Here is an 18,109-nt window from a genome sequence, read left to right on the forward strand (position 1 = left end):
AAGTAACTTTCCCAAGGTTCACAGTGTCACAGTCAGAATTTGAACCCAGTTTTATTGAACACCAAAGCCCGTACCCTATATAATAAAGAGGAAAATGAACATAATTGCTTATTCTTGCTCCTGAATATGAGTATTTATTTCTTAAAAGAGCAGGCTTTTATTTGGCCATTTCCAGCCATTTTAATTGAAAGACTTATCATATGTGATTCTTACCAGTCCAGATGAAAATGAGCAATACAAAAGAATAGGAAGGATGAGATTAGCAAATACTCAGTGGAATACTGCAACATCCGGTCATCGCTGCAGAGTAGCTGGGGATTCACACGAGCCTAGTTGACACACAAAGACCTTGGACAGGCTGTCTTTGTTAATAGAGTACTTCACTTCTTTTCCTGACCCTGCCATCGTGCTCCCCTCTCAGCCCCCAATTAAGCTGCCATGGGCATAGGATTTATAACGTGTCATTGGTCCATTCAAGAGACAGCGACAGAGGTGTGGCTGAAAAGCTGGACAATAAAGAATGGAGACAATTTCCATTTCTGCTCCAATCAGGGTGGCAGCAAAACCATAGCTGACCCTTGGGACAGACCATGACGATTTGGCTAGTTGCATATTCCAGGTACTAAATGCCTAGTTTTTCAGAAGTTATGTTTCCTCTGAGGGACCAAGATGGTTCACCAAGATGCCCACGCTGGGAACACCTCAAATCTTGAGAAATGATTGTAACGTTAGTCTTGCTGCAGTTTTCCAGGAGAGAATCTGTGTTTTGTTCTTCCTTTAGGTTTCTAAACAATAGAGCAAATTTTATAAATGAGGATTTTTTAAGGAAAAGAATAATTTCTGGATGGAACCACATGTAAAAATATTGTGTGGAAATAAATCATGTGGATTAGGTAACTTTAGAGTCCTTTCTAGGAATTTTAAATGTTATGACCTTTACTTTGTATAGGTCGGATTCTATTAATTTGTGTTTTAAATACATAGTGAGACTTTGGAATTCTTTTGTTAGAATTCAACTTACTGAAAAGAAGAAGAGTGCTATTCCTTTAGAGATGAATTTTATTCTAATTTCACAAATTTGGAAATAAAATTCTGACTTTCCAGTTAACAAGGGAAGAAGCCCCAGGCACCCAGATGTTAAATTATTGCTTTTCTTCAGCGCTAGTCATATTGTATGTTGCGAATATAATTTAAAAATGATAAAGTGTGCACGTATTCATCTTAATTCTCTGGTTGGCCTTCTATTATTCAGGTAATATGGCGACACTTCTCTGTCCCAATTTACTCAGCATTTAGAAAGAATTGATTAGTGGTTTAAGCTCTGAAAAAAGTCAGTCTGTTTCCTCGGTCTTCTGTGATTTGAATGACCTGGAGGCGTTGCCAGATAGTTCTGGCCTAAAGATAAAACTGATGCAAGTCAGAGCTGGGGTTTTCCTACCTGCGTACTTATCAGTCTTCCCCTAAACTACAGCCTTTTGATAGCTCTAAGAATTAATTTGGTCTTCTCTCTTCTCCCTTCCCTCCGCCTTCTCCTTGTCTGTTCACAGGTTATCTTGACGAATCAAATTACAACCCATCTGAGTGGAGCCCTAGCTTCTCAGGCAGACCTGGTGTCTCCAGCTGATGATTTGTCCCTGTCTGAAGGTAAGGGATCTGTCTTAGAGGGGCTGAAACTTGACACTGACATACGGCTCCGCCACTGCCTCTCTGCCTTCTGCTGAGAGCTGAGACACACAGCTAACAGGCCCTGGCCAGTGAACCCAGCCGGAGCCTGGCGATATAGGCTTGGCCACCTTTCCTGGCATCTGATCCCTTATATTTGGAGAGTGTGTTGCTCTGTCTCTATAAGTGAGCTTCCTTTTTCACCTGAGTGAATCATCTTCACAGGCATCTTATCACCTCCCCCTAAGGCTCGTCACTCCTCAGTAGGTTCTTTTGGGTCCTCAGTATGAGGGCTGGTGAACTGCTAAATGACTTTGTTTTTGAGACTGATGCTCAAATGTTGGCTTTACCCATGGTTGTACAGCAATTTAACCTTTTGTTTGTGCTGGGTACTTTTGGACTGGCTAAAAGTGTACACCAGTGTCATGTACTGGAGACGTGGCGTTCCCAATCAGCTTTACAGAAGGATTAAGAAAAACTAGCCACGTTGGTAAATCTGCAAAATTTTCTCCACCCTCCCATGCTAGCAAAGGTCAGACTGGCTCTGGTTTATGTAGCTAGGGGAATTACACCACTGAGCCAGTGGGTGGTTTCTAGTTTTACTGAAAGTTCTTACTTGACATTTCTGAGTTCTGCTAGTCGTAGTCTGATTTCTTTCAGGGCAGTATGCTGTGGGCCTGGGTGGATGAGCATAGCTGTTCCAGGCCCCTCTGCACTTTCCATTTTCTGAGAATTATTCATGATGGAATATATGGGACCTCTAGGGCTAGCAAGGCTCCTAACTGCCCAGGTGGTTTTCCATGGATTGGCCTTGGATTATGGTCTCAAAAATTGCAAGGACCACATCCCTGCTTCTCAGCAGTGTTTTTCAGAGTGAAACGAATTACTTATTTATAACAACTGTAGAGTGCTCTGTGTACCGTATTTCCACACTCAGTGATGCCTTGTCATTCCCGCCAAAAAGCTGAATCATCATTTTTCGTTCCCTCCATACACTTCTTTCATCATCAAGTCTACTTGGTTGTCCTTTCCAAATATATCTGTGCCCTCTTTTTTGTGAGTTGTATTGTGATCAGCTGACTTATTAAAAACTCACACTTGGATTATGTTAATAAATTCCAAAATGGCCTTCCCAACTCCAGCCTCTCCCACGTACATCTTACACTACCAAATTAAACTTCCCCATTTCTGGCTTCCTTTTACTGTGTCAGTCTCCTACTCAGGAATCTTGACATTGTTTTAGCCCATTTCCTGAGAATGGGCAAAAATCAACAAGCTGATTTTAAAATATTCGGGAATTTGTGGCTTGTTAGCTTGCAGTCAACCAGGGTGGAAGTATTTACACCATGGAAATCAGCAAATGCTGAAAATCAGGTTTTTTTCTTTTCTCTTGTGTGGATCAGTTTCCCCAAAAATACGCTAGGTTAAGTTGATGCTTCTTAACTCTTTGTAGTCTGTCCTTTCCTTCCTCTTCCCCCTCTGTGAAGCTCCTCCAGCAAGTATGCTGACCTTCTGCCTGCTCTCCTGAGCCCTGGCTCCGTGCCTCTGCAGAGACAGCTCACCCTTCTAGAACAGCATTTCCCTTTTTCACTCCTACCTCTTCTTTTCTTCCCAAACCCTCCCACTCCTTCGAGGTTTATTTAAAGACCACCTCTTCACGTATGGACACCAAGGGGGAAAAATGGGGGTGGGGGTGGTGGTGGTGGGATGAACTGGGAGATTGGGGTTGACATATATACACTAATATGTATAAAATGGATAACTAGTAAGAACCTGCTGTATTAAAAAATAAATAAAATAAAATTCAAAAAAAAAAGACCACCTCTTCCACAAAACCTCCTTGCCTGTTCCAGTCTGCCTTGGTCTCACTCTCTCTTCTTCCTCTGTGGCCCTTCTACCAGATCAGCAATAGACAGAAAAGATAAAAAAAAGAAAAAAGAAATTAACTTTTCATGGTTTCCCCACCAGATTAAGATTAAGGTCACAGGCTCTCTTGTATTCTTTTTGTTGTGCCTGAATGACCAGCAAAGTTCTAGGTACGTAGTAGGCAGTAAATAAATGCTGAACCAGTACCATAGTAAATGCTTTGTAACAACAGTGAACCATGAGAATCACTTAAAGACCTATGAACGTGATTAAAAATTATTATTATAAGTATTACACACGTACACATTTATTCAGTTCCAAGGAGGAGACCAGAAGAGACTATCTTGTTTCCTTATCTGAAAGCCAATAAGTAAGAGTACTTTTCTTTGTCCTGGCTTCCTGGTTTATCTCAAGCAAAGAAGAGAAGCAAAACAGATATAAAGGAAATTGCTTTGTGGCTGCAGTGTAACCGCTTCAAAAAAATGGTAAAGTCCTGTTCATGGCCAAGGGAGAGTTACCAGCTCATCCTTAGACAACTTTTTCTTATTATGAAACCCAAGGGAGAATGGAAGCAATTGAGTTTTCTAGATCTTTTCCTTCCATAGCTAAGCAGATAAAGAGTCTATAGAATTTTTTTTCTGAAGCCTATAATGAAGTTCCTTACCAGTGAATGAAAAAAAATAATAAATTTCTTAGAACACTTATACCTATTCAAATATATTGCAGTGGTTGTTAACGTTGCTATGATTAAAATGTACAAATCTCTCTGTTGTTGTAAGCATGCGTTGTACCATCAGCTTTGCCCTTGTGTTATTAGCTCTGTGATCTCGGGCAGCTCTTTTGATCACTTTGGGTCTCAGTTTTTTCTGTTAAATGACAGACAGACAGGTTGAATATAAGATGGCTGAAGCCTTTTCTAGCTCTGACTCTGTAAGATGTGATGTGGGTCTGAAGGTCAGGAGCGTTCACTTGGTGACGGGGTTTTAAAATTCTGATTTACAGGGTGGGAAGAGTGACCTGGTCGTCCTAGATTAAACATAATGGAAAGGATCCTCGGAAATCTTAGCACTGATACATCAGCATACCTCTAACAGCCCCCTCTCCCCATACTGCTGTCTCTCTCTCTCTCTGTAAACACTTCTGGGCTTGTCTGTCTGTCTCTTGCTCTCTCTACCCTCTCTCCCACGCAAACATGTACACTAGAAGTGTGTGCAAGCTGGTGAGAGTGAGAAACACACTGTGATGGGCTGAGCCCAGGGTTCACCCTGTCCTGTAATAGATTTCAGCTACAAGAGCAGAGGGCACGGCTTAAACAGCGCTCCCTTGAAAACAGTTGCGGGGTGAGAACAAGCGACCGAGAGCAGCCAGTGTGAAAATGATCTGAGTTGACCCGAGAGAAGTACCCAGCAGGGGCTGATGCGGGGAAATGAAGTTCCTTCTGCTCTGACTCAGAGCAGGGGATACGAGTGACCTGGCCCAACTGAGAGATCTCTTCCACACCAGCGGATCCTGTACTATTAATATCTACCAGCTGCAGGCCCAGAGCATCCCCCTGCTGAGATCAAAGAGTTCCTATCTTAGCTGGAACAAGGTCATCTGCACAGGGCTGTAAAAGCGAGCCCTGGCTGGCTGCGGGGACCTCGACGGGGGAGGAGAAGGCAGGAGATGGGGAGGTGTTCTCTCACGCTCCTTTAATCTCGGCTGACCAGCTGTTGCACTCCCAGTGTTTGTAAAGTTGAGAGTTCTTTGTTTTTGTGTTGCTGGGGCTTTTTTTCCTTATTAAATTTGTGCCTGGGTTGTTGCTTGGATTATGTAGACCTACGTTCACTGCTAGGGTCCACGGTCTGATTCCCTTTGAGGATTCGTTCCCCCAGTGAATTATTCAGCTCCCAGTTGGGAGAGCCAAAGAAGGGAGAAGTGGACACCAAAGGACTCCCCCGACATTGCTCCTACCCGTAAGCTTTGTGTCCTGAGAAGGCATGAGAGGGCAAATTGAATTTTTCCTATTTAGTTAAAATAACTCCTCATATGTGCAAGTGTGCTTGTCAGTTTTCAGCGTGCCTTTCACAAACATTATTTTCTTCCTGTGGGGGAATGGACCGGCTGAGACTTATGCAGATTGAACCCAAGGGCAGAAATCAGGATTTTTGACTTTATGATCTACATTGTTCTTGACCAGGCACTGTGAGTCAAACTATTTTCTTCTTCGGTGTTTTGCTCTGTTGACAGAAACTCAGGCGTGTAGGTTATTATGAAGTTCAGTGTCTGGTTACTTACTAGGTTATTGTGACTGTTCTGTGACCAAGGACATGTTTCTTAGATGCCCTTGACATTTCTTCCCGGCGTCCGTCGAAGATGCTAAGGATGATCGGATCTCAGTCATAGTGATCAGTAGAGAAAGGATCTAACAGTCCAGCTGGCCTAAGACACCATGTCCTATTCTGAAGTCACCTGGGATTTGAGCAGAAAGGACTGGCTGAGCCCCTATCCACCCAGGCACAGTTGGTAGGTGAGACTGACGTGCGGTGACAGTGGGCCCTGTGCAAGATTGAAGCTTTGTTCAACCTAGGTCATTGGCTATCCTTCCTCAGATAATTTACTGGGATAGCAGTCACTTCAGTGTGGTGACGCGCCCATTTTAGGAGCCTAGGGTGGCACTTAATATCCTTTTATCTGTAGTAATAGTTTTTCATAGATAACAGCCTTAAAAAACTAAAAATTAAAAGTACCTGGATGGGTCAAGGAAAGAACACAAGAGGAAAAAGTAGTATTTACTAGAACCAAGAGTGGTTTCTAGTTTTAGTATCAGAAGCCTTTCTATTCCAATTGAACTGATGGCTGATTTCATGTGCAAGAGAAGGTATTTTGGGATTCATATTCCCTAACAAACCATCCCTGCAAAAAGCTGGAGTCCATTTGATAGATTATATGCAAGTGCGTGGCTTGTGTCTCTTTTAAAATAAATTCAACAAGCAAGAACAGCTCAGAATGGTTGGGACGAATCAGGGACTCATGGTTGTGAAAGAGACAGACTTCAAAGCGTGGTAGGAATTTTCAAGTTTTATTTCCACTCTTGCTTTCCAGCTGGATCTGCTCTGGAGTTACTGCAGGATGTTTGAAAATGTGGCTCCCTGCTAATCTCAGACAGTTGCTATGATCAATGGTTTCTTTCATTTCCGATAAAAAACACTGGTGTTTCTGCTTAAATTGTGTGTCCTTTCAGCTTTATTATTATAGTTGTAATTTATTGTCCAGCATTACCCAAATTTGTAATCCATTAACCACAAACTTTGGGGTAGGTTGGTCAAGTTAGCCGGACTCTGTCCACACTTTGGCTCCAAAGCCCTGCATAGCCCAACCTCAAACTAAATGTTCATTGGTTTGGGTAGGACCCTGTGCAAGTGAGTGTGGGCGGAGCAGCTTTAAAAATCCACCTCTTGGGGGCATGGTGCAGGTTGGTTATAATTAGTGCTTTGAAAACATGAAATGTCACTTCAAGGTTAATATTAACAATGATGATCAACATTGTGAACATTAGCATTTCCATAGTATTTAAAAATGTCTTAATGTGATGAATCATTTAATCCACCTCAAGCAAGTGAAGCCTGAAGGCGAGAAGGGAGTTGCCCAAAGGCCACACAGCGAGTGAGAGGTGGTGGTGCCGGGAACAGAAGCCAGAGCCCCTCCTGTGAGATCCTAGATTTGCACACTGCTGCCTCTTAGGAGGGAGTTTGGGATACAAATACTTGTGTCCTAGTGACCTTTCAGTTTTTGATTCCAAAGCCATAGACACGTATCAACACACACAACTTCACGTGCTTCTGTTCACAAGGGGATACACACCTACCCGTGCCCCACTCCCCCTAATATTTAAGAATCCACGGCCCTTAGCTGGGTATATACCACTTCCCGCAACGGTTCAGCTGCCATGAAAGGCCTAATTTATAGAAAAAGCTTAGAAGATTGAAATACCTCCCAAGCCCTGTAGCATTTAGCTAAAGAAAGCCTAAATGTTATGTGAGGTGCGGGCCACTAGAGTTGGGGGGGGGAATGGGCACAGCCCACAAACATCTGAAAAGCTGTGGATCTCACAAAGGAGAGGAACTTGTTGAGGATTTTCAGCCGAGAGGCCAGCGGGCGATAGAACCACAGCCAAGGGATCAAAAGGAGAAAGGAACAGTGAAGTCAAGCACCAGGAAGCATTTCTTGGTCAGGAGTTCTGTTTTGCTCGTGAGAGTTTGCCAGAGAGACACATTTGAAGCAGGAGGTGCATTAAGATCAAATGAGATGAGAGCCAGAAGTTTTCTTCGGGAAGCAGTCTTCGAGGCGGATTTACTGGCTCATTTCCCAGATCTACATATGTTCCTGTTCACATCTCAGTGTCATGAAGGCAGAAGGGACGAGAACACCAAAGCCAGTTTTGCCAGTTGCTTCAACTACAGAGGTGGCAGGGCTGGAAGCCCAGAGAATGGGATGCCAAGAGGGGGTGTGATCCCGGAGGTCTTCAAATCCAAAGGATTCTCTGAGAAGAGATCCTTGTTTACATCATCGAAGAGAATTCTATACCAAAGATGAGAGGCGTCCAGGTCAGCAATCATAAAGAATGGCTGGTTTCTAGGAGTGATGCCAGGGGATAACTTAGTTTGTGTTGTTATATGGCAGGGAAGACTTTCAGAATGCATTGGTGATATTTACTAGGATTTGGGGAGGTTTGTAACAAGGTCTGGCAAGGTGGTCTGGCCCAATGACAGTCCAGCTGAGCTCCGACCTAGGTTTGGATCTCTCTGAGGGCTTTGCTTTTCTTCCTTCTTCTGATAAGCCACTCGATAAATACCAGTTGGATTAAACTGTATTTTATTCAGTCAGACTGACTTTTCCTGTGCATTAGCTGCATTCCTGCATATAGTAGCATAGTTTTAGAGCTATGGTCCCTCCAAAAAAAAACTTTTTGGCTAGATGAGGAGACCTTTAAGTGCCTTCCAGCCTGATGATTTCATGAGTTGTGGAGCCTCTACTATATGCACTGTGTTAATGTTACAGGAAATCCAGAAATGAGCAAGATATGGTCCCTGCCCTCAAGATATTTACAGCGCAGTTTGAGAACCATTCTAAAGAAGAACAGTATTAGGTAGAATGTGTGCAGTGCTTTAGACAAGTATGGTATGGACCAAAGTCCCCGGGATTCAGGAAGAAGGGAACATCTCTTTCAGCAAAGGGAGATCTGAAGGGTCCAGGGAGGAAGATGTAAGAGATAGGCCTTGAGGGATAGATAGGATTTCAATAGGCAGAGGAAAGATCAGGAAATGCTGAGAACTAAGACTTTAAGTTCAAAATAGGCCTTGTCTGCCCTTATCCCCTATCATTATCCTCCTCTTCAAACCTGTTCCAGCTGTACAGCCCACTCCCTTGTTCCTTAGGCTCTGGGCTTTCTGCCTCTGGTCTTTCGAACTTGTTCTTCCCACTGACTGGCGCGCTTGTCCAGAACTTCCCTTGGCCTGTTGCCTCACTACCTTCAGTCTCACTCAAGTGTCATCTTCTCAGAGAGGTCTTCCGTCACCTCTCTATCTAAGATGAAACCACTACCCCCTTCCCAGCCTTCTCTATCCCCTAAGCCTACTTGATTTTCTTCATTGCCCTTATCACTACCTGATCTTATAAGTTTATTTGTTTATGAGTTTATGGTCTGCCTCCTTTGCTTTCATATCATCTTCTCAAGGTCAGGGACTTCGTCTTGATCACCCCTGTATCCCCTAGTTCATATCATCTTCTCAAGGTCAGGGGCTTCGTCTTGATCACCCCTGTATCCCCTAGTTCCTAGAGGGTACTCAGTAAATAACAGGATCTGTGTTGTAGGGAAATGTAGCATATGTTGGGAAGGTAGCAAAGGAGCCCCATTTGCCTGGGGTTTTAGGGTAAATATAGGAGGTCATGTGCAATAAATTTGGAAGTAGATCGGGGCCAGACTTTGAATGCCAGACTGAATTAAGGTTTTGTGATAAAATGATCATAATTTGTACTCTGAAGACTGTCCAGACGAGATGTGTAAGATGGCTTAGGGATGGGAATATGGGAGGTAAGGAGACAATGAACTCATCAAATATTTAGGGAAATGGGATACCCATTAGGCACCAGGAACTACACTTAGTGCTAAGGATACAGAGATGGAAGAAATGACGTTCTAGGTAGAGGATACATCATTACTAAAGGTATGGTGGCAAGGGCATGGTCATTTGAAGAACTACCAGTCATTCCTTATGACTGGGAGTGTAGGGGGCATGTACGGGAAGGCAGGGGGGTAGGACTTGAGAAGCCAGCAGTGTGGATCATGGGCATCTGGCGTGCCATGTTAGGGAGTCGATTTTTCCTGAAGCCTCTGTGAGAAGAATGTGAGGATGATCCATTGGTAACATGTCATTTCCTTGATCAACATGATTGATGAGACTTATTCGACTGGCTGGGAGCATTTCTCCTTCCTCCCTTATAGTTACGTGTGCATCTCTTCCTAAGCCACATGCTCAAAGGTGAATGATCTCCCTAGATAGAGTAGGGCTGTTCTTCAGTCAAGGCTATGGGGTGGTAGTGTTTCCCCAACAGAACCTTCATCCCAGTGGTTCTCAAACTTTAGCATGCATCAAAATCACCTGGAGGGGTTATCAATACACACCTTGCTGGGCTCCCGCTCCCAGAGTTTCAGTCAGTCTTGGGAGGGGCCAGAGGATTTGCAATTCTAACAAATTCTCAGGAGTTGTTAATACTGCTGTTCTGGGGACCACACTTTGAGAACCACTCTTTATTCATTGAGTCTCTTGTCCGTGTTAGGCGTAGGAATACCAAGATGAATGTGTCTCCATCCGAGCTCTCAAGGAGGTAATACCCTAAGAGAGGGCATAGGCTTGTAGAAGGGACACCATCAGACTCATGGCAGCCGCCTGCCTCCATTGGGTTGCCAGTGGTGTTTTCTACAGGCTCTGTCTCATGTCTGGGAGAGAGTATTTACTAGACTGTTTCAGGGTTCTTTTGGTAGCAAGAAACAGAAAGCCACTCAAGTTTGCTTTAAAAAAAGTCAGGCCTACTTATAACTGTAGCTAACATTCATGGACCGTATATCATGTGCCTGGCATTGTACATCCACTATCACATTTAATACCCACAACAAGCCTCTGAGGCAGATGGTAATCATTATCCCATTTTCTAGATGAAGGAACTGAGTCCTAGAAAGCAACACAATTATGGGCAGAGCCAGGATTCCAACCCAGAGAGTCTGGCTCCAGAACTTACATTTTCATCCACTGAGTTCTTTTGTAAGGATAAGTTGGCATTCTCATGGCTTTGTGCAAATAGGAAGCAAAGTACAGCCAGATTACATGAAAATTGGAAAGGTTTAAACTTAGGTCATTCTCTTCATTTTTCTCATATCTGCCTCAGCTTTCCATGACACTGAACGTTGACCTTATAAGCTGATCGGCCCAATTTACCTTTTCACACCTGCTAATTCTGTGGCTGGGTTATCTTTTTGTCTAATCAGCCAATGCCAAGAAGTCATATGGTAAAAGAAACCTGGCCAGTACACCTATCCTTTCAGTAGGGTCCATGGATAAGGGGCATTTTCCCCTTATAAGATTCCTTTAGAAGGGTGTACCTATGGACTGAGTACCCCACTATAACATCTAGTTAAACAACTGTGTCCAACTGAGCAAGTAGTTTTAATTAGTTTGCTAGTAAACACAGACGTCTGTGTACCTTTGTCAGTCCCTCCAGTCACATCCATTCTCAAAATCGTCTTCTTCTACATCAAATTTTTGGTATTACCTCCCTATTGCTAGTCCATGCCTTCAAGCCAACGTATTATTTTTCTTTTTAAACATTTGAAAACATTTTATTTCTAGTTCCAGTTCTGGCTCCTCTCTGATCTAATTTTTGTTATGCCCACAGTCAGCCCTAGCGTTTCTCTTCAGGGTGGAGAGAGGTCTCTTCTGTTTATTCAGAATTCACTTCCTACTCCAAACAATTATTATCTGATGAGATATGAGGCCTAAGCTTACCTGTGTATAAGTCGCCTCCTCTTGAGGGTCATATGGCAGGCCCGTTAGCACAGACTATATGTCTGTCCTGTGGTCAGCCATCAGTTACCTCTGCTTAAGACAAGATAAGGCAGAGAAGCCAAGATGGCAGCTGGTAACTGAAGTGTGTGCAGGAAGCACTCTGTATCTATCAGTTACATCCTCTCCATAATTTACAATATGCTGGAGCAAAATTACTCCCTACCTCCGGGAAAGGGTCTGAGTTTTATGGATGAAATGCAAGTGTGTGTGCGTGCGTGCGTGTGTGTGTGTGTTGGAGAGGGCTTCTTATGTTTTAATAGTAGACATTGAGGCCTTTTTAGGTTCTGATGTTGATTTTTCTCAGCCATCCTTCTATCTAATAGGCCCATAAAAGCAGCTAAGAGGATCTAAGTTTCCCAGGAGTATTACTTCCAGCTATAGAGGATGGATGACACCCCAGTAGGCCAGGCATTAAGGAGACAAACTTTGTTTTGTTTTTAAATATAGTATGCGGGGAGGGTTAAATTAGGAATTTGTAGTGTAATAGTACACACTACTAGTATAGTATAGTAGTATAGTATATACACACTACTATATATAAAATATGGGACCTACTGTAGAGCACAGGGAACTCTGCTCAATATTTTGTAATAACCTATAAGGGGAAAGAATCTGAAAAAAATAGATATATATGTATATATAACGGAATCACTTTGCTGTACACCCAGAACTAACACAACATTGTAAATCAACTATACTTCAATAAAAATCAATCAATAAATATAGCGTATAGATAAATGAGGCTGGAAAAGCGCCAAAATAAATTGTTTCTGAGTTGAGTGACAAGGAGAACATTCCCCCAAGAGACCACTAGACCAGAGATAGAATAGATCATTGAAATCTTTAAAGGTAGAGCTCAGGAAACCAACATTAGTGAATAAGTGGCTGCCAGAGCACCAGGTTGGAGCCAAAGCCCAGCCAGGCAGAACCGCCTTTGCTCCTTCAGAGACCCAACTGGAACCAAGGGAAATAGCTTGCACTTTGACATGATAGTCCAAAATTAAGGTAAATCGGCAAGAAAATCTTGTCTTAGGGTCATTGCAATGTAAGCTCCCTGAGGAGAGGCATCTTTGTCTCTTTTGTTCACTGCTGGATCTCTCGGAATAGTGCCTGATAATGGTAGTTACATCTTAAATATTTGATGAATGAATGAGGCACCTACAGCTACAAGAGAGACAATCAAAGAATGATTTAAAGCTTTAGACCTGTACTCACCTAAAAGAAGCATGAAACTGCCATTGTGATCTTTCTCACCGATATATCACGTATGCTTTAAAATTCCTACCAAGTGCAGTCAGCCTTAACTATGTGCCTGCGCTGACTGCACTGACGAATGACAGTAGGCAGTGCAGGGAAAGTGTCCGAGAGGAAAGAACAGGGGCTCAACAGCTCTGCTTTGGAAAGAGGAATCTCCCACATTCACAGAAGAGCGGCGATTGAAGTACTTTAGTCTGATTTACCATAAGGGTGTTTATTAGGACTCTCTACTGGGTCCTGTGCTAGACAGATGGCTAGGGATACAGAGACAGAAGCTAAGGCTCTGCCGTTTGGAAAGCTCACAGTCAGGTGGTTGGGGAATCATGGTGTATGAGTATACAGAGTGTGCTGTGACGGCTCTAGGGTCAGGATTTTGCTGGGGAAGCACATAGGAGCCCCGGTTTGGGGCTGGGAGTGTTCTCAGAAGGCTTTTCAGTGAGGAGACACTTGAGTTGGATCTTGAAGGATCAGTAGCAGTTCCCAAGAAGAGGAAAAGGAGGGGAAGGTGCTCCGGGCCAAGGGAAACGCCCATGTAATGGACAAGAGGCAGGGTGCCATGGGAGACCGGTGGGAGGTCCATTATGACTGGCATGGAAGGGGATGGCGAGAGGTTGTATGCCCCCTGAAATCTCCTTACAAATGGACATTAGAGAAGCAGTGTGTTTTAACAGTAGATAAAGCACTACCTTTGGATTTAGGAGACCTGTGTTCAAGGGCCAGCCCCGCCGCAAACCCTCTGTGTTATGTTGAGCAAGTCACTTAACTTCTCAAACTTGAGAATTGGTCTAGTCTTCCAATCGTGCATTCATTCAAAATGGAACATGTATAATATGAAATGCTTGCTGGGGGTTCCGGGATAACAAGAACAGTATCAGGCTTGGCCTCTGCCCCCTGGAACATAAAGGCTAATTCTCAATTTTGGGCAGCCTTATCTGGTTGGAACCCTAGAATTCCTACATACTGTAATGAGCTAAACCTTACGTCTAAACTGGCTGTATGTGTTGTACTACAGTGGATAGAACAGGAAAAGATAAGAAAAATGAGGCCCACACGCATGAAACAGCTAAAGTCACACTACAGCCCAGCACCTAGAGAACTGCCAGGTTGAGGGAGACAGATTTTTTTATGTCAGAGGCAATCAAGGAAAGACAAGATCATTGTGACCTTGCGGTGGCTTTTGGGCCACCATCTTAAGATATCAGGGCATAAAGACGGTGGACTCCCTGATCCATCTGTCCCGAATCACAGTGTGTGTAGGGCCCTCTATATCAGCCAACAGCCAACCTCCATCATGGGGTCAGACCCACTTGCGAAGTGGCAGTCTGTAAATCAGCCCCACACTTGCTGAGAACTTGCCAGGCTGGCCAGGGTAGCTTCATGTAGCTTAGCACCTGTGGGGGGGTGGCTGTTTTTCTGGGGCAGCTGTTTAATGAGCACCAAATCAGATAAACTGCCCTTGGGTCCTATGTGCTCTCCAGACACAAGCAATTGAGCACATCCTGCTGGAATGGTCCTGTTAGGGAACCTGGCTTTCCTGTGCTGATCATCTGGTTTTCCCACCCCTTGGGGCGAGATTTTGGAGAAGCTGTTGAAGCAACTTTGAGCAAGCTGTTAACCCTTTAAAGTTTAGCTCTCTATCACCAAATATATTCAGAAATGGTTTGCAGCCAAAGCCTTACTATCTATGGCAGTTTTAAATAATTATCAAAATCACTACTTAATTCATCTTGCCCTCTACTCAAGGTTGGCTTAGAGAAGTAGGAGGTTACAATTCATGGATCCTTTTCTGGTTTTGTAACCAAGCTACACTCTCAAGTTGAGGTAATCACCTTGCCCTTCTTAGTTTATTCATTTGTGACCCGGGGTAAAGCTGCCCATGCCTCATCTGGTTGCGTTTCAGATTTTGTGAGAAATCTCTTTACTCCATGAGAATGCAAAGATCAGCTGAGACTATTATGATTGATTCCAGACACGAATTAGAACAAGCCCAAGCTGAACAGCTCTCCCAGGAGAAGTCACTGGTTTGCATGACCCAGTATGGCCTTTGACCAACTGGCATCAGGAACTACGCTGGGCATGGAGCTAACTCTAATCTTGATCTTTTGCCTGCCCTAGTGATAAACACTGTTGCCATTAAATGTACCTGGAATTTGTGGAAAGTGTGTATTCGGGAAATCTTTAAAAACACGTTAAGTCAGTAATGCTATCTCTTTGGGAGGATGTACTTGTGTGTCCTTAATGACCCAAATAAGATTCCAGTGGGAAGAGCCTGGCGGAGAAAGAGCAGGAGAGTGTGTGCTGATTTCTGGAGGACAGATTATGGTGTGCCGGGCTGTGGATTTTGCCATCAGGAAAGGAATCTAGAAATGCAAGGAGACTCATGAGAAAGGAGGTGACTTCTGTTGACAGGTCACCATTGTTCAGACTCAGTGGTGATGGGAAAGGAAATCCAGAAACCTACATGACAGCTTCTCTCGGACGGGACGAAAATATTGAATTTTTTTTTTCTAGCTGGAATTTGCCAGGGTCAGTTCACGTCTGGGTTTTCAGCACTTAATACAGGGCCCTTTTGTCTTAGGAGGCAGCTGGACTGGTTTTTCCTGCAGGCAGGTGCACAGAGAGCATTTATTGTAGCCTGAAACGCAAACACCGAGCCCCCAGGCCCTGATCCCCACACTCTCCAGCGTGGCTCAAGGAAGTAAAGTGAGCAATGTCTCTTGCAACAGGCAAGCACTGTAAATGCCACTCCTGAATGAAATATTTCTTAAAACGTTGTATCTGTAACTCGATCGTCTCTTAAAACTTAATTATATGTTAGGGAAAAGGAAGCCATTGGCTCCTCCAGCCGTCCAGGTTGAACATGAGCGCACAATGGAGCATATCCGATTCACGGCCTGGCGTAGGTAATCAGATGAATATCTCCCGAATTGAATTTACCCTTTTGATACGGAGTCTTTCAGCTGCCTTGTTTCACATCTCCAATTCTGACAAAGCTGTGCGGCCTTTGAGTAATTTCCCTGAAATCTATATGCGGGAAGCCTGTGCTCTTTCGAACACTTTTTGGGACTTGTACCAATTAAATCTGTTTCTGGCACACTTTTAATGGCATACTTTCTCCTGAGTCAACAACCTCTCCAAAATCTGAGGTCATTTGTTTAATTTAAAAGCAAAGGTTATGAAACATCCATTTCAGGCTTCACCAGCCAAGCCCCTGTGGCTTTGAAAGGGGTGAGGAGACGGGAAAGTCTAATAAACTGGATTTCTTACACACAAAATAAGTTCATTACCGCGTTTCTGTGAAATAGGTATCAAGCCAGGTTCTTCCACACCCTCCCCGCCCACCTTGCCGCCCTTTTCTCTTGAAACACATCCTCTTCTTCTGGGGCTCTCATGCTTGAGATTGAAGTTCGCCCTCATGCTGTTGTTCTCGCAGAACAAACATCTGGAGTGGATTTTTGTCAGCTGGAGTTGAGAGAGAACTGTAAATGATGCAGTGATTTTTTTTTCATGCTTATTAAATTTATTTATAGCCAGTCTGAAGCCAGGAAACATGTTTTTAAATGGTTAGAGCCCTTGATAGGAGGTGCTCGAGGAACAGACAGTGGATGGTATTTTTTCCCCCTACCATTTTCTAAATAACTCAAGGGTAGAATTACATAATTTGCCATTTGGGTGGTTTTTTTTGTTTGTTTGTCTTTTCCTGAAGGACCCTTCATTAGGACATTGCGTGCATCAGAATTCTTCCACTGTATTAGCCTATCCAATGTGCCATTCTTTCTGTCAGTGAGAGAAAAGAGAATGTAACTGGCAGGGTGCTTCTGAATAATTACAATCATGGAGAGTGAGTTTCTGGTTATTTGAGACATGAACCAGGGGCACAGGTATTTTCTTTTGTCAAAAGAACACAACTTGGATACTATTCCTACCTTTTCCGCTCACCACCGTCTAAAATTTTAAAAGCTGCCAAAGCCTAAAGAATCTCATTCATTTTCTCATTCTTTAAGATAACAAAAGGCTCCATGAGGGGCTTACTAAAATAATTTATGAAATACTTTGCTGTGCCCTTGGACCTTATTAAATCACAATGCCTCGGGCTTTATGTAGTTATTTAAGAAACAAAACCTTCCAGGAGAGGCAGAGTCAGTTGATGACTTTCTGAGGTCCCTTCCAGTGCTGTGATTAGAGATTATTCCTTGATTTCTTTCACTGTCATACAGGGAAAAAAAAAAAAAAAAGGCTGTTTGGGAATAAGGTTTGCTACCCACAGGCATTTTCTTCTCCAGAGAAAAGACTGTTCTGCTTCCTGCCACCCAAGTAAGCCATCCTCAGCCTGAACAATGGAGCTTAATGTCCTCCATCTTGCTAAGGGTTAGTCGCTGTTGTTAGGAAAGTGAATTGAAACCAAATGCACTTTCTATTGGAAAAGCTGCCATTGATCTCAGCTCACAGACAATATTAAGAGGGGAGGCGCTCATAAGACAGGGAAAAAATCCTCGCGGTTATATCCTGACACCACTTATTTCACTGTGAGGCCTAGGAACATATCTTTGAGGCAGCGTCACTCTATTTTATGATGTTAGTGTGCCCCTTGGAGATTGGTGTTCCGCATTTGGCTCTTAGAAACGTTAACAGGTTATTTAGTGAACTGTCCTGCTAATGGACTGGGAAAGCTATTCTTACAGCAAGACCCTTCATTAACTAAGAGGGCATAAGATAGCTCATGTTCTCCACCAAGAAAGGCAGCTCTGTTTCATCTGCCTAATGAGGAAGCTTGCGAGGCAGAGCAGCCTCATCAAGGGTGATGTCTGCTGTCCACTTTCCAGTTATTAAAGTAGAAGCCAAGTCATTGGCACCGGTACTGGCAGTGAAATGAGCCACAGAGAGGTCACCACTCATCACCAGCCTCACGATTCAGGGCTCTGGAGCAGAAAATGGCAGGCCCAAAGGTAAAGAACATTTATTTTCCAGTAGGGAGAAAGGAGAATCACAGAGAAGTAGAGAGAGGCAAAGGGCAGAAGATGAATACAGCTGGACATTAAGCAACAGTGTATCTTCCAAGATCATAAAGCCAAATAGTTCCTGCTGGATTTAACTTTTATTATGTTTGGAGATGAAAATCAGAGGGTGGATAAAGGTGCCTGGAGATTTGCTGCTCTAGGCCACTCCATGCTAGGGGCATGGAGTTCTCAGTTTGCTCTTGGAACATTACACAGTATTTTCCT

General features: G+C 43.5%; 1 protein-coding gene across 4 annotated transcripts in view; it reads left to right on the forward strand.

The window, feature by feature from the left end:
* The window catches only part of RAD51B (RAD51 paralog B), a 641,700-nt gene that overhangs the window by 451,596 nt on the left and 171,995 nt on the right, over positions 1-18,109 (forward strand). For all 4 annotated transcript variants that reach the window (XM_029239093.1, XM_029239092.1, XM_029239091.1 and 1 more), the window contains exon 8: positions 1,548-1,644. In XM_029239093.1, the coding sequence (XP_029094926.1) occupies positions 1,548-1,644 (97 nt within the window). The remainder of the gene's footprint in view (positions 1-1,547; positions 1,645-18,109) is intronic.

Source organism: Monodon monoceros, unplaced genomic scaffold (assembly GCF_005190385.1).
Source record: "Monodon monoceros isolate NGI ecotype Baffin Bay Population unplaced genomic scaffold, NGI_Narwhal_1 Super_Scaffold_21, whole genome shotgun sequence".
NCBI classification, from domain to species: Eukaryota; Metazoa; Chordata; class Mammalia; order Artiodactyla; family Monodontidae; genus Monodon; species Monodon monoceros.